The sequence below is a fragment of the Hyperolius riggenbachi genome, chromosome 7 (assembly GCF_040937935.1).
Source record: "Hyperolius riggenbachi isolate aHypRig1 chromosome 7, aHypRig1.pri, whole genome shotgun sequence".
Taxonomy (NCBI): Eukaryota; Metazoa; Chordata; class Amphibia; order Anura; family Hyperoliidae; genus Hyperolius; species Hyperolius riggenbachi.
Window position 1 is genome coordinate 262,633,762 of NC_090652.1, and position 16,408 is coordinate 262,650,169.

The window sequence follows — 16,408 nt, forward strand, 5'->3', positions numbered from 1 at the left end:
GCTGTTTTTTATTTACTTACAGCTGTACTTATAAAGAACTCTAAATGAATTCCTGCAGTCCCTATTGGCTCATAGCCTCTGATACCTGCCATCTTGTAATGGTTAAGGGCTCTGCCTCTGACACAGGAGACCAGGATTCGAATCTCGGCTCTGCCTGTTTAGTAAGCCCGCACCTGTAGTAGACCTTGGGCAAGTGTCCCTAACACTGCTACCGTCTATAGAGCGCGTCCTAGTGGCTGCAGCTGTGGCGCTTTGAGTCCGCCAGGAGAAAAGCGTGATATAAATGTTCTGTGTTTGTTGGATCTTCCATCTTCACCCACGACAGGTCACTCAAGCAGTCAATGCGGTGATTGTTTACTTATGTCTTTTCTCCCTTCAGCCTCCACATAGGAGGTGCTATCTACTGGTTACAGTGTAGAGCTACATGATGGCTAGAGTCAGCAGTAGCATAGTAAACAAACATCACTGTGTTGTTTAACAATTGCTATGCGCGAAAACAAAAGGGACTTCAGACAATTTCTTAGTAGGACCTGTACTATATGCACCTATGTTTATCTCATCATGCCACATGTCACTTCAGGTGCGCTTGAAGTGTCCATTCATTGACTCCAAGAAACATTACTTATCAGGCTGTGCCAATAGGAAAATCAAAAAAATCTGCCTCTCTTGTGATTGTTACAGTGCATTTTTTCCCCTATTAATGTAACTGAGAAATGTTCTAATTGCTACAGAATTGGAAGAATCCAGGCAAAAATGTCCGCCGTGCTGGATGAAGTTTGCCAACACCTATCTGATATGGGATTGCTGTGACTCCTGGCTGAAAATAAAGCATATATTAAATATGGTGGTGATGGACCCATTTGTCGACCTGGCGATCACCATCTGCATTGTTCTAAACACCTTGTTTATGGCTATGGAGCACCACCCCATAACTGACGAATTTGCAAACGTGCTGTATGTTGGAAATTTGGTGAGTTGCAATTTGTTATTATTATCTTTAAGGCAATACATGTTGCAGTGCTTTCTAAAAGTTACATTGAAATTAGAAGGATTTATATCTACCTGGGGCTTCCTACAGCCCTCTGCAGGCTGTAGGCTGTGTACTCTCTCGCTATCCTCCCAGTCCCCTCCACTATGCCACTGTTAGCCCTGGTAAAGACCTCAAGTGAGGCAGTTGGGGACTCGAGATGGCCCGAACCTCTGATTTTCGGTTCACGAAACGGATTCGCGAACTTCTGCAAAATTTCGGTTCGCACAAACTTTCGCGAACCGCAATAGACTTCAATGGGGAGGCGAACTTTGAAAACTAGAAACACTTATGCTGCCCACAAAAGTGATGGAAAATATGTTTCAAGGGGTCTAACACCTGGAGGGGGGCATGGTGGAGTGGGATAGATGCCAAAAGTCCCGGGGAAAAATCTGGATTTGACGCAAAGCAGCGTTTTAAGGGCAGAAATCACATTGAATGCTAAATTGCAGGCCTAAAGTGCTTTAAAACATCTTGGATATGTATACATCAATCAGGGAGTGTAATTAGAGTACTGTTTCACATTGACACACCAAACTCACTGTGTAACACACCGCAAACAGCTGTTTGTGTAGTGACGGCCATGCTGGACTGGTGCGCACCATGACGAGAGTGCAGGTGATGGCGGCTTTCCAGCCCATATGGTCGCCGGGCTGAGGTAGCTGAATGACAGAACAGTGACTGTCCAGCTGATCAAATTTGGTCTCTCCACAATGAAGCAAGGACCTTATTATTGTGGGTGTGCCCCCCCCCCCCCCCAAGACACTCATATAGCCGGTGCTCATTGCTTCATTGTGATACGCAAGCCCCTTCACCGCGGCAAGGTAATGTTCACGAAAGGGGAATTGGCACATGTACATGCCTTTTGTTTTGTTGTTGCAGCTGCAGTGCAGGAAGAATAATTAGGCAGGCATGTACACGCACCAGAAAAATTATTATAGCGGCTGCTGCTAGCAGCGGCCTTAAAAATTCAGGAATCCACCTGGAGTCCTGGACCGTGTTGGTGGTGACGGAGAAGGTAGTCAAGCGGCCTGCGGGCAGAGGTGCTGTGTGGGGAGCGACTTAGTCTTGGGGCAGGCAGTCACACGGCGTGCAGGCAGAGATGCTGTGTGTGGGGACTGACTTAGTCTTGGGGCGGGCAGTAGGCCTCCGGGATCCATGCCTCATTCATTTTCATAAAGGTGAGGTCCCCCTGATCATGCACTCCCCAATCGTGTGGCTGGGAGTGTTCTCCACATGTGCAGTCCGTTTAAGTAACTGCGCTTGCACAGAATGTCCCTAGCCACGGGAGCATCATTGGAGGGTGTACAGGACCAAGACCGTGCATGTGCAGTGGCCCACATCCCGGCAGGATCGCAGACTCCATAGCGGCAGAATGGAGGGGAGGGGCAGGCATGGAGGGAACCATCAGACTTCAGGGGTCTGTAGGAAGCCATAGTAAGTACTATATGAAACCTTGTGCTATTATTGCCTTAGATTTATTTATTTAAATATTATGTATTTATTATTTATTAATATGATTTATTTATTATTGAGGTGAGACGCTCCTGCCGCATCGTACCGCAACGCAACAAACCTCACTCAGGGTCATATGCATTGCGCCACCCCCCGCTCAGTGACATACTCCCTGCTGGGCAGGAAGTTTGTCACTGGGATTCCCATCTTGGTCTGCAACGCACTGCGCCCTGTCATTTACACTACGTGCATCGCCCATTACCCCAAGCGCCGTGCGTTAAATGGATAATGCACTACTGCTGCCCTTGCGTCAGCTCAGATACTTCTGGCGCACCTCAACAGATCACAATAAGTGTGAAAGTCTCCATAGACTTTCATTGCTTTTGCGGTCCCTTGCAGTAAAATAGGGTAAGGCCTCGTTTACACTTTGTTGCTACAGTTGCTACGAGTTGCTACGAGTTTTTTTTTTCTTCTCCATAGCAGTGCATTGTGAAAAAGATTTCAGTTAAAACGCGTTAAGTGTGAACTGTGCCATAGGAAAACATGGGCATTACTTTAAGAATGTCCTTTCAGTTATAACTGAGAGCAACTGATTAAAGCTGAGTACACACGTACGATAACAATCGTTCGAAAACGAACGATAACGACAATTGGACCGATAATCGTGCGCTCCAAATTTTCCAACGATCGTTTTTTTGGACGATAACGACCGTTATCGTTCAATCCGGCCGATGCAACCCGGCAGATTTTTTCGAAAGATAATCGTTCAATAGTTGCAGTGTGTACAAAGATCGTCCGATAATGATTATCTGTGGAGTAGTACGCATGTTCTTATTGCCTGTCATAACGACACTTCCGTTTGCGCACGCATTTTTTTATCGTTCGTCGTTCAGTACTTTATACTTATATCGTTCACGTGTGTACACAATCGTTCATTACGAACGATCTTTTCGGTCTAATTTGAATATCGTGTAAACGTCACGAATCGTTCGTAACGAACGATCTTTATCGGACGTGTATACGAACCTTTAGTGTAAACGGGGGCCTAACGCAACGCAGGAATTTTTTTTTCTTGCATACGATAGTAAATTGGCATTAAAGGGAATCTGAAGTGAAAATAAATGTATAAATTAATACATTGTATGTGTAGTACAGCTAAGAAATAGAGCATTAGTAGCAAAGAACAGAGTTTCATATTGTTTCTAGTGCAGGAAGAGTTAAAGAGAACCCGAGGTGGGTTCTAATAATCCTATTAGCATACAGAGGCTGGGTCTGCACATAATGCCCAGCCTCTATTGCTATACCGTCTCCCCCCAGGACCCCCCTGCGCTCTGCTGTCCCCATAAATCACACAGCCGTGCTAGCAGCACGCAGCGTATAGCTAGCCGGCTGTTTACATTTGCACTGTCACTCTCGCCACTCCCCCGCCTCCTCTGTATGTCGCCGCTCCCCGCCTGTGTCCCTTCCCTCCAATCAGTGGGGAGGGAAGGGACGCAGGCAAGGAGCGGCGACATAGAAGAGGCGGGGGAGCGGCGCTGAATGGCAGTGCACATGTAAACAGCCGGCTAGCAATATCGCTAGCGTGGCTGTGTGATTTATGGGGACAGCAGAGCGTAGGGGGCCCTGGGAGGAGACGGTATAGCAGCAGAGGCTGGGCATTGTGTGCAGACCCCGCCTCTGTGTGCTAATAAGATTATTAGAACCCAACTCGGGTTCTCTTTAACCTCCTTGGCGGTATGGACGAGCTCAGCATGTACGCCAAGGAGGATTGCTCAGCCCCTGGAGGGTCTTTTTACTTACTTTTTTTTTCAGAACATGTAGCTAGCACTTTGCTAGCTACATGTTCTGTCCAATCACCGCCGCTACCCGCCGATCCGCCGTGATGTGCCGCTAAAGGGGCAGTCCCCCCCCCCCCTGAAAACACCTAGCGCAGCCTGGCGAATCACCGCCAGGCTGCGCAATGGGAAGGATCGGAGCTCCCCATGATGTCATGACGTCATGTCCGATCATCCCCATGGCGATGGGAGAAGCGACGATAGGAAGTCATGCTTCTTGCGGGATCTCGGACGCGTAAGTATGGCCAGCGGGGATTGGGAGGGTGGATGCGGAGGCGGACGGCATGGCGTACAAAAATATTTAACAAAAACGGTAATGTGTACTTATGTACGCATTACCAAAAACACCAGGGAGGTTAAGAAACTTCACTTGTTGTTTATGCAAAACAGCTTCTCTTAGCTCTAGACAGTCCTATTTTCTGAAGCACTTGTACAATAAAGTAACAGTCAGAGACAGATTTAGATAAGGTTTTACTGCAGGGGAGTTCAAAGGAGCATTAGGTCTGCTCTGTTTTATAGTTGAAAGTGTGGATTGTATTTGCAAATACGAGAGAATGATGTAATTGTAGAAAAAAAGCTATATTCAGTAGCAAGAAATGTATGTGAACCCTTTGGAATTATATGGATTTCTGCACAAATTGGTCATAAAATGTGATCTGATCTTCATCTAAGTCACAACAATAGACAATCACAGTCTGCTTAAACTAATACCACACAAATAATTAAATGTTTCCATGTTTTTATTAAACACACCATGTAAACATTCACAGTGCAGGTGGAAAAAGTATGTGAACCCCTAGACTAATCTCCAAGAGATAATTGGAATGAGGTGTCAGCCAGCTGGATTCCAATCAATGAGATGAGATTGGAGGTGTTGGTTACAGCTGCCCTGCCCCATAAAAACACACACCAGTTTTGGGTTTGCTTTTCCCAAGAAGCATTGCCTGATGTGAATGATGCCTCAAACAAAAGAGCTCTCAGAAGACCTACGATTAAAGAGAACCCGAGGTGGGTTTGAAGAATTTTATCTGCATACAGAGGCTGGATCTGCCTATACAGCCCAGCCTCTGTTGCTATTCCAAACCCCCCTAAGGTCCCCCTGCACTCTGCAATGCCTCATAAATCACAGCCACGCTGCTGACAAACAGCTTGTCAGAGCTGGCTGTGTTTATCTCTATAGTGTCAGTCTGCTGCTCTCCCCGCCTCCTGCAGAACTCCAGTCCCCGCCTGCATCCCTTCCCTCCCTGCTGATTGGAGGGAAGGGACGGGGGCAGGGACCGGAGCTATGCAGGAGGCGGGGGAGCAGCTGAGACTGACACTACAGATGTAAACATAGCCTCACAGCACGGCTGTGATTTATGAAGGATTGCAAAGTGCAGGGGGACCTTAGTGGGGTTTGGGATAGCAACAGAGGCTGGGCTGTATAGGCAGATCCAGGCTCTGTATGCAGATAAGATTCTTTAAACACACCTCGGGTTCTCTTTAAGAATTGTTGACTTGCAATTTGTGCCGAAATCCTTAAAATTCCAAAGGGTTCACATACTTCTTCTTGCGACTGCAACTGAAAATAAAAATATAAGACTCTTTACTTTGCTACTTATGTTATATTAATTATCAGTACTACACATGCAATTCATTGTATCATACTATGTTTTGCTTCAGTGTCACTTTAATTAGCAATGTACAATGTTTTGTGCATCGGATGCCTTTTCTTTTTGCAATAAATATAAAATAAGTCTCTGATTGAGTCTTGTAGCTCGATTTCCTGTTGAGAGGATTTTTCTGTTTTATTGGAAAGATAGTTGTTATTCCATTATTTTATCACTCACATGAGGTTTTCAGGGAGGAGCTGAAAGGGGACAGCAGCCAAACTGTCCCTGCGTGTAAAGGTCACTTAACCCCACCCTCCTCTTCACTCTTTGTGACCAGTACTGCAGCACTACAGATGAACAGATTCTTCTCTCCCTGTTTCTAGTTAGTACGGATAGTCAATGAGATGTCATCAGATGCAAATCTGATGCAATTCAGTTGATAAATTGGTAAATGTGATCCAGGGTCATCAGGATTGCAGATGATTCCTTCCACATTCCGGCAATAGCTACCTCAATCTACTTCTATTTGGTCATTGCTTCAGGTCCATTGCCATCAGGACTTCCAGGCACAGGAACTCTTTTTTCACCCCGTGCTGTCCTGACCCTCGTTTCAGCCCCCCCCTTCAAGACCCTAACCCACCCAAATAGCAATCCCAATACGTGTTCATCCCATTGTGTGATGTTTGCCCATATCATTGTAATGTCAGGCTTGGCAAGTTATCAGCTCACAGCTCAGCTCCTATGCCCCATCTATCCCCACCTTCTTCACCCTGTGTGGTGCATCCCCGCTTGAAAGGGAGGTGAGGAAATAACACCTGCCTGACTTCGGTTACACCCAGGCCTTGTAGGTGCAAGGTATAGGAGCTGAACGTAGAGTGAACTATGTAACTCACCAGAACCTAACAGGAGATAAGCAGAGTCCAATAACAATCCGAGGTCATACACGTATAATCAGAAGTATCGCGGTACACAAGGAGCAGGGGAAATCAAGGTAGGGCAATCCTAGGTCGGTCCGGGCAGAAATCAGAGAGTAGTCAGGTATCAGGCAGAAGGTCGGTTCAGGCGGCAGGCAGAGAGTAGTCAGATTCCAGGCAGAAGGTCGGTTCAGGCGGCAGGCAGAGAGTAGTCAGATTCCAGGCAGAGGTCAGTTCACAGATAATCAGTAAGCAATAAATCACACCCAGCAGAAGGACACAGCCAAAGCTATCACAGGCAATGATAGAAAGCAATCAGCAGGTTTAAATACTTCATGCAACCAATCAGTGGTCGACCACATGCACACAGCAGCCAATCACACACAGGCAATAATACTGTTTAAGTGTCAGCTGAAGAGATCAGCTGACACAGGTAGCAATACATGTCAGCAGACTAACCACTCAGCTGACCAGCAAAGCATTCTGACTGTGTGTCAGCTATAGCATACTGGTTAAGGGCATTGCCTCCAACTTGAGAGACCAGGGTTCAATCCTGGCCTGGGTCAGCATCCATTATTTTATATTTATTAAATAAACCCCTGCCCAAGTGTCAGCTGACTATCCTGTCAGCTGACACTACCTCTGTCGCCGCCGCAGACCATACTGCGGCCGAGAGGAGCGAGACATGCGCCCACCAGTATGTGCAGAGCGATCCCCAGTGCGCACATCACCAGCGGAGGACGGCCGTCGACATGTGCGAAGTGGAGGACCCGACGCGACTCTCATCAGGAGCGGTCGCATTGTGGGAACCTCCAGGTGAGTTCCTAACAACCATTATGTACCCAGGTGTGCTCATTTACACACTCCACTGATTCTGAGCTGTCTGTGTCAACAGCAATTCATTTGTTATGATACCCTGTGATTGGCAATCTAAATCTATTTCTGATCTAAATCTAATTCTGAATCAAAATCCCTTCCTACTGATTTGAATTGGCTCCATTTTTGGATGCATTTAATTTGCTTTAAAATAGCATGCAAGCCAGGAAAATTATCATCTCATTGACCATCTTTAGTTCTTAGCATGTAAAAAAAGGCATTTAAACTTTTCCATGCTCTCCTCTGTGTATAATTTGGTTAAATAAAAAAGAAAAAGCAGCGTTTTTATCAGTGGCAGGGTCCTGAGAGGTACAGGTGTGTTTTATACACACACTGAGGAGTGTTTGAGAAGGGTTAAATGTTTAGTTACACAGTGTTCTGTAGCTTGTGTGCTTGCCACAGATAGTTCATCTTTTCAGTACAGGGAGGAGATGGGAAACGTCATGTGATCATCTCTATGCTTGAGAAAGAATCCCCCACCCACTTTGCTGGCATCATCCTCTATAATAAAACCCTAAGTGTCGCTGCGTCCAGCAGCTGTCCCTGTGACCCAGGTTTTTTGTTACTGCGCATGTGCGCAGTAACAGACATCTGGACGGGACCAGGGAGCGAGGCGGATGAGCAAGGTGGGCGGGCGAGCAAGGTGGGCAAGTGCGGTTGGGCGAGCGAGGTGGGCGGTTGCGGGTGCGCGCGTGGCAGGTGCGCGTGCGGCGGTTGCGTGCGAGGCGGGCGTGTGCATGCGCACTGGTGGCAGCCGAAAAAAGACCTAGAGCCCATTTTTAAACGGGCTTGGGTCTACTAGTGGAGCTATATAACCACAGAAGGAGCGAGCAGCCTGGTATTTTAAATGTATTTATTGCAAAAAGTGCAGATGTAAAATGGAGAGACTTAACCAGGGCTTTAAGTGAATGAGGATTGTTTGTTATGGTCACTAACTTATATAATAAACTCCCTGTCGCTGCATCCTCCTGTGTCCATATGTTGTGGTGGTGCGAATGCATGACACGTGGGCTGACTTCAGACAGTAGAGGAGGACAAGCGCATGGGGACACGTGCGAGGGCATGTACACAAGCGTTTGTGCAATTACGGGTGTTCGTGCGCTTCGTAGTTGTGCATGCCGGCAGGTCCCGGCCATGTGTGTGCGCAATTTATGGCCATGTGTGCGTTAAAGGGATACTGTAGGGGGGTCGGGGGAAAATGAGTTGAACTTACCTGGGGCTTCTAATGGTCCCCTGCAGACATCCTGTGCCCACTCAGCCACTCACCGATGCTCTGGCCCCGCCTCCGGTTCACTTCTGGAATTTCAGACTCTAAAGTCTGAAAACCTCTGCGCCTGCGTTGCCGTTTCCTCGATCCCGCTGATGTAACCAGGAGTGTACTGCGCAGTCCCAGTACGGTCTGCGCCTGCGTAGTACACTCCTGGTGACGTCAGCGGGAGTGAGGACACGGCAACGCAGGCACAGTGGTTTTCAGACTTTAAAGTCTGAAATTACAGAAGTGAACTGGAGGCGGGGCCAGAGCATCAGTGAGTGGCTGCGTGGGCACAGGATGTCTGCGGGGGACCATTAGAAGCCCCAGGTAAGTTCAACTCATTTTCCCCTGACACCGTACAGTATTCCTTTAAGGGGGAGTCACGGCCGAGGCATAGCGCCCGTTTTTTAATGGGCGTGCCTTTTAACTAGTATATATATATATATTTGTATATACTAGCTGAGGGCCCGGCATTGCCCGGGTATGTATTTGGCTTATGTTGGCTCTGCCCACTTTTTCTAACCCTAACACACAATTATTCAATGACCTAGTTTGTGAGCTTTGCTGTCTTTGGCATCAATAATTTGTATTGAAATGAAACAAATCTGATTGGCTGTGGCTCCACCTCCTTTTCTGAATTTGAACCCCAGTCATCCAATGACCACCTGTACCAGGTTTAAAGCTTGTGCCATTAAAGGCCCATGCACATGGGGTACGGCCGTCGCCGCAGCCACGTGCCACACGCGTGTTGCGGCGACAGGTCGCCCGTGTGTATAACGCGCGCGCCCCGAACCGTCGCCTGTCGGAGCTGTCACCAGGCGATTGACATGTTCAATCGCTGACTACAGCTGTCGCCGTGACTTCGCCGGAACTGTCGCTAGTCCCGCGTGAGTACGCGGGCTAGCGACAGGAGACCTACGCGAGTGAAAGGAGCATCCGGCCGGGGGATGCTCCATTCACAAACAGCTTTCGCCGCGTCTCTGCCTTTCTGACGAGACGTGTGGACAGCTGTCGCCGGCAGGGAGCTATCGCTCCCTGTTCGCGTGCGCGCATGCTACGGGGGACAATTGTCCCCCGTGAGTATGTAGCTATTAACAGTGCAAGAATGGCAGCAATTAAATATTCCCCTTGAAAATAAATAGATGAAATTTTTTTGTGAATTTTTGCTTGACTTTTGTAGGCTCCGCCCACTTTTCTGAATTTTAATTCCAGTCACCCAGTGACCAACTGTGCAGCCCCACCATAAACATTGTAAGAATAGCTGCAGTTTACATTTTCCCAGTGAAATTTGTATTCGTCTCCACCCACTTTTTGGTTATGGGGGAAAAAAGTATCCCATATGTTATTCCAGGTAATGTACTACGTGTGTGCCAAATAATTTCATTCAAATCCATTCAGCCATTGTTGCATGATTGAGTAACAAACATCCAGGCAAACGTCCAAACTTTCGCACTGATAATATTAGTGAGATATGTGTGTAAATATCCCCTGGCTCCTACTTACAAAAGGGTTCCTTTCTGGAAGATTGATTGTACGCTGAATTTGTTAGTAATTTGGTAATAAGTCCTAACATGTTGAAATGTAGATGACATTTTGTAGAAGCAATGTTTTTTGGTTGTTTTCAATGTGCTTAAAGGGCTGGTGCACACCAAAAACCGCAAGCAGATCCGCAAAATGCTAGCAGATTTTTAAACGCTTTTTTTTATTTTTATGAGGCGTTTTGCTAGCGTTTTGCGGATTGCTGCTGCGGTTTTCAGTATAGTAGATTTTATATATTGTTACAGTAAAGCTGTTACTGAACAGCTTCTGTAACAAAAACGCCTGCAAAACCGCTCTGAAGTGCCGTTTTTCAGAGCGGTTTGCGTTTTTCCTATACTTAACATTGAGGCAGAAACGCATCCGAAATCCAAAAAATGCCTCACCCAGGCATTTTTCGTTTCTGCAAAACGCCTGCCGCTCTGGTGTGCACCACCCCATTGAGATACATTGACCAAGCAGATCCGCAGCCGCAAGCGGATCTGAAAACGTCCAAAAAGCCGCTCGGTGTGCACCAGCCCTTAAAGTGTTTTAAACAAACCCACAATAGTTTATACAATACTGTAACATTTAACATCAAAAGCAAATAATAAAACAAAATGTATTGCATATTTTGTACATAAGGACTATAAAGACTACTCTGTATCTCTGAAATGTTGTAATTCGAGTCATTCGTTGAGTAGGGGATTGTTTGTATATCGGATTTTAGTAACAATTCCAATTCATGTATTTGTTTAAATTGGAAAAGAAATATGACTGTATTCTGTGATGCGAATCTCAGCTGAATAAAAAAAGAACATTCATTGATCTATTACGGTTTAACAAGTTGCAAGTGCTGCAGTAAATGTAGCTGCAGCATTGTGTAAAGTCAGCAGATGCCCTGACTATGCAGAATGCTTCCTGCTGAGACTGCACAATGGAAGCAGATTCAGGCCTCTGTTTATTGAACAGTCAACCTGCAGCACTTCTAACAAAAGGCCTCATTTGCATTGAGTTGAGAGCCTGAGAAAGATTGTAGAAATATTCATGAATGTGGAAAGAGCAGATGGATCAGCCTAAATCGCCTGTGTCAGAATTGTGCCCCTGAGGCCATGTGCTGCCCTCCAGTGTCTGGTGTGGCCCGCAGACTGACCCATGAGAAAACATGCTAGTGTTAACCTGTCACAGTATCACTAGGTAACACAAGGCTCACGCTTATGTCCTATTTACTAACTTACAGCTGTAATGTGCGGTATATAACTGTTGTGTAACTGTCTGTAGTAACAAGCAGCTCTCTTATCCAATCAAAATGAACATTTCTGATCTACATATGTTCAAGCTGTGCAATATAATTAGCATCAATAATAAATGAATAGCCATATTAAGGCAATGCCAACCTCACTGTGAGACAAAGATTGTAGCTACATTGTAAAAAGTGCTATAATGTAGGACAGCAAAGGGCTGGAAAAAAATCCACACAGTAAAAAATAATATATACAGTATTATAAAGCAAATTCAGAAAGCGCCAACATATTCTGTGGTACTGTAGTAAAGTAAGAAACAAAACATGGGGTACAAAATAATACAGACAATGGGTTACACCAATATACAAAATACAGAGTCTGTACAAAATACAGAATCGGTACAAAATATAGAATTGGTAATTACAGTGACAAAAGTAATTTGAATAAAATGTTTAACAAATTCCAATACACAAAGGGTGGGAGAGCCCTGCCCATGCAAGCTTACAATCTAAAGGAATGGGAGGGGGGGACAATGGGTAGGGTAGTATACAATATTAATTCAGGCAGTATGTGGTCATACACTGGTTGATTTGCCATCAGATCGACCAACAGATAGATCCCTCTCTGATCGAATCTGATCAGAGAGGGATGGTATGGCTGCTTTTACTGCATACAGATTGTGAATCGATTTCAGCATGAAACCGATCACAATCTGTGGTGGTGCTGCCGCCGCCCCCCTGCATACATTACCTGATCCAGCCGGCGTTAGTCCCCCTCTGTCCCTGCTGCTTCTTCTCCGGGTTCCGGCTGGCTTCACTTCTTTCTGTCCGGGGAAGTTTAAACGGTAGAGGGCGCTCTACTGTTTAAACTTCCTGCCGGGACAGAAAGTGAAGCCAGCCGGTCTGGAACCCGGAACCCAGCGAAGAAGAAGACAGCGGAGACCAGGGGACTCGCGCCGGCCAGATCAGGTAATGTATCGCCGCTGTATTGCGTCGGTCGTCGGGCATTTGAACGGGCATTTATCGACGCACTCCCGACCTGCCGGTGATCGAGCAAAATCTTCCGCACAGTGATCGAATCTGCTGTATATCGGTGGGAAAATCGTTAGGTGTATGGTCACCTTTAGGTTATCTAGTAGGAGTACAACAGGGGTCAAAGGGGAAATGACCTAACCTTATAGACTTCGACTGCAGGTACACTAATGCAGGCAGGTGTAAAAGTATCCAGGCATGCAAACACATTGGGCCATATCCTATTACATTTTCTTCTGACCTTTCCCCAAGTGGATATTTTCAAGCCTTACCAATAACATACTTCTAATGCTGGGAATACACCATAAGTTTTTTCAGCAGATAGATGGTTCGATAGATAATTTCCAACATGTCCAATCTTATTTTCGATTGTTTTTCTGTTCGATTTCTCATAGCATTGAATGGAAATTGATAAGAAAAAATAAGAAAATTGATCAGAAATAAGATCGGGCAGTAAATCGACTGAAAAACCTCATCGTGTATTCCAAGCAAGAGATTACTCAGAATGAGTTCAATAATATATTTTTACCTGCTTTTTAGTACTTTTTCATTTGCTAATCCCTGAAAAATATATATTTTTTTTACATAAGATTAAAAAATATCTTCTTGGTGAACACGCATGAGAAAAATAAATAGGATGTGACCCATTGGCCCATTTGCAATTCACTTTTTCACCTGAGTTTTCTCCTATTTTTAAATTTGTTAATAAAATGCATTTTAAGCCATTAGAAAGCAAGAACATGCTCAAAATAATTTTGATAGTACTTTTTCATTTACTTTTTGGTACTTTTTTAGTGGAAAAGTGCTGGAAAAGTTATTTTAAATCAAAGATGAAAAATTATCTCCTAGGAGAAAACTTGGGTGAAAAATGTAATTGCATATGGGCCCTTATTAATAAAATGCCACCAGCAATCAAGAAACTACTCAGAATAATATAAACAGTACTTTTTCACCTTTTGGTTTTTGTTTTTTTTTCAATGAGACACATATGCAATTCATTTTTTTCCCTGAGTTTTCTCCTGGGAGATGATTTTTCATCTTCTATTTAAAATAAGTTTTCAGCGTTCTGCAATTGAAAAAGTACTAAAACATTAATGAAAAGTATTATCGGTTTTATTCTGAGTATGTTCTTGCTTGCTAGTGGTTTAAAGGACATTTTATTGACACATTTGAAAATATCACCTAGGGTAAAACTCAGGAGTAAAGGGGGCCATATGCAATTCACCTTTTCTCTAGTTTTCTCCTTGGAGATAATTTTTTATCTTCTGTTTAAAATAACTTTTCAGCACTGGAAAAAGTACTAAAACGTAGTTGAAAAAGTATTATCAAAATTTTATAGAGTATTTTCTTGCTTGCTGGTGGCTTAAAAGCATTTTATTGACAAGTATGAAAATATCAGCTATCTTTTTAAAATAACTTTACAGCATTTTGCAATTGAAAAGGTACCAAAAAGTAGGTGAAAAAGAACTTTCATCATTATTCTGAATATTTTTTTGCTTGCTGGAGGTTCAAAGGGCATTTTATTGACAAGTATAAAAATATCACCTAGAAGAAAACTCAGGAGAAAGTTAATTGCATATGGGCCCTTGACCTTTTTCATTTCCCTTTTTCTCCTAAGTTTTCTGTTCTCCGAATTTGAAAAAATACCAAGAATAAGATGAAAAAGTACCATCAAACTTGTATTTTTATTAATAATAAGGTGGAAAAATATCATGTAGGGGAAAACTTTCAGAGAAAAAGTAAATTGAATAAGGGGCAATATTACGTTTTTTCCACCTGCAGGATGTACTGGTACAAGCCCTTAATTCTTCTCAGCGCCTGTGTAAAGGGGGCCATAAATTAGGCAACCAACCAATCAATCGACCATCCAATTCGGTTATTATAATCGAATTGGATGAAAATTGGTGCTGCCAAGTGCATGCCCAACCAACAAAGCGAACTATTTCGGGACAAATTGGCCGCACAGTTGATCGCGCATGTTGGAAAATGTCGGGCCAAGGTTGGTTGGTCGAGTGCGCGGCAGTACGGCGGCTGAATTGCGAACGAGCGACGAGACGACAAAACCCACGCCGCTGCCGCAATGTATATATGTATGTAGTTTAGTGCATTTATACATTACCTGTCCAGTGTCAGCCTCCACGCAGTTTCCGTCCATCACCAGGTTCTGTATACACGCCGGGGGCGCTATGTCTGGCGCATAGCGGCTGACGTCAGACGCAATGCGCCACTAGCGTGTATGTGGCTTACCCAGCGAGATGGATGAGTGGACTCGGCGAGCTGCTACAGGACAGGCAATGCGTAAATGCACTACACAACATACATTTATACATTTTGGGGGCAGCGGCGGGGCGGACGCGGCGGGGCGGACGCGGCGGGGCTGACGCGGCGGGGCGGACGCGGCGGCTCAGCCGATTCCCTGATGATTTCACGCTGACGGGAATCGGCCTGTAGCGCATGGGCAGATTCGATTAGAGACAAATTTATCTCTAATCAGATTCGATTAGAGATACTGTACATGTGTCAAATCTGCCCATATTGGTTCTAATGTATGGGCACCTTAAAAGGGCTCACTTGGAATTTATCACTGTGCTGCGATGACAGGGGTCACCTTTGCCATTCAATGAATAAAAAACAAAACAGAGACTGCTTATACTGCAGATTCTGCAGCTGTTGTGTGGAAATATTGCTGTGTTCTGAGGGACTGGCAGTGAAGAATGCTGTTGGAACATGTGCTTTTCCTGCTTTCTGCACATTCACCATCGCTTTGCATCTCATTGAAAACAACCACAGTTGCTGCTACACTGATATAATGTAGCCCCAATTCAGGCAGAAATGTTTCTTATATTTGTGTAGACACCAGAGGACACACCCAATTCTCTTTTTCTCCTGAGTTTTCTCCAAAAAGATCACTTTTAATTTTCGGTTTAAAATAACGTTTCAGCATTCTGCAATTCAAAAAGTTCCGAAATGTAGGTGAAAAAGTACTGTCTTGTATTGTACTGTATTATTTTGAGCATTTACTGGGTTGCTGGTGGCTTTAAAAGCATTGTATTGATAAATTGTAAAAATATCACAGAGGAGAAAATGTAGGAGAAAAGGTGAATTGAATAAGAGCCCAGGGCCCATATGCAATTCTTTTTTTCACCTGAGTTATTTTTCATCTTCTCTTTAAAATAACTTATAAGCATTTCACAATTTAAAAAAGTACCAAAAGTAGTAGTAAAAGTACTGTCCAAATGATTTTGTGTATTTTCTTACTTGCTTGTGGTTTAAAAGGCATTTTATTGGCATGGAGTGAAAATGTCAACTTGGAGAAAACTAGGGCCCATATGCAATTCATTTTTTCACCTGCGTTATCTCCTAGAAGATAATTTTAATCTTCTCTTTAAGATTCAAAACAAGTTCTTACCCTGCAGAGAGGGAAGCCTCAGCATCCTATTGAGGCTTCCTTCTCTTGTGGGCAGCCCCCCGTTGCAGAGCACGGCCCCCCTCCATGTCGGGGCCATGCAGCTTCACCTCCATATTAATAGGAATAGGATCCTGAGGCTTCTCTCTCTTTAGGTAAGTATCGGATTTTGTGTACCCCAGAGTCGTTTCTAGGTTCCTGTAAGATCCGGGGCACCCCTGGGCACCAAGAGGAAATTGGCAAAAATGGGCGTGGTTATGC

At 44.7% G+C, this 16,408-nt stretch overlaps 1 protein-coding gene across 1 annotated transcript in view; it reads left to right on the forward strand.

Annotated features, from left to right (window-relative positions):
• LOC137525001 (sodium channel protein type 2 subunit alpha-like) overlaps positions 1-16,408 on the forward strand; it is a 310,605-nt gene that overhangs the window by 190,175 nt on the left and 104,022 nt on the right. The window contains exon 14 of the mRNA XM_068245618.1: positions 732-970. Coding sequence (XP_068101719.1) covers positions 732-970 — 239 coding nt within the window. The remainder of the gene's footprint in view (positions 1-731; positions 971-16,408) is intronic.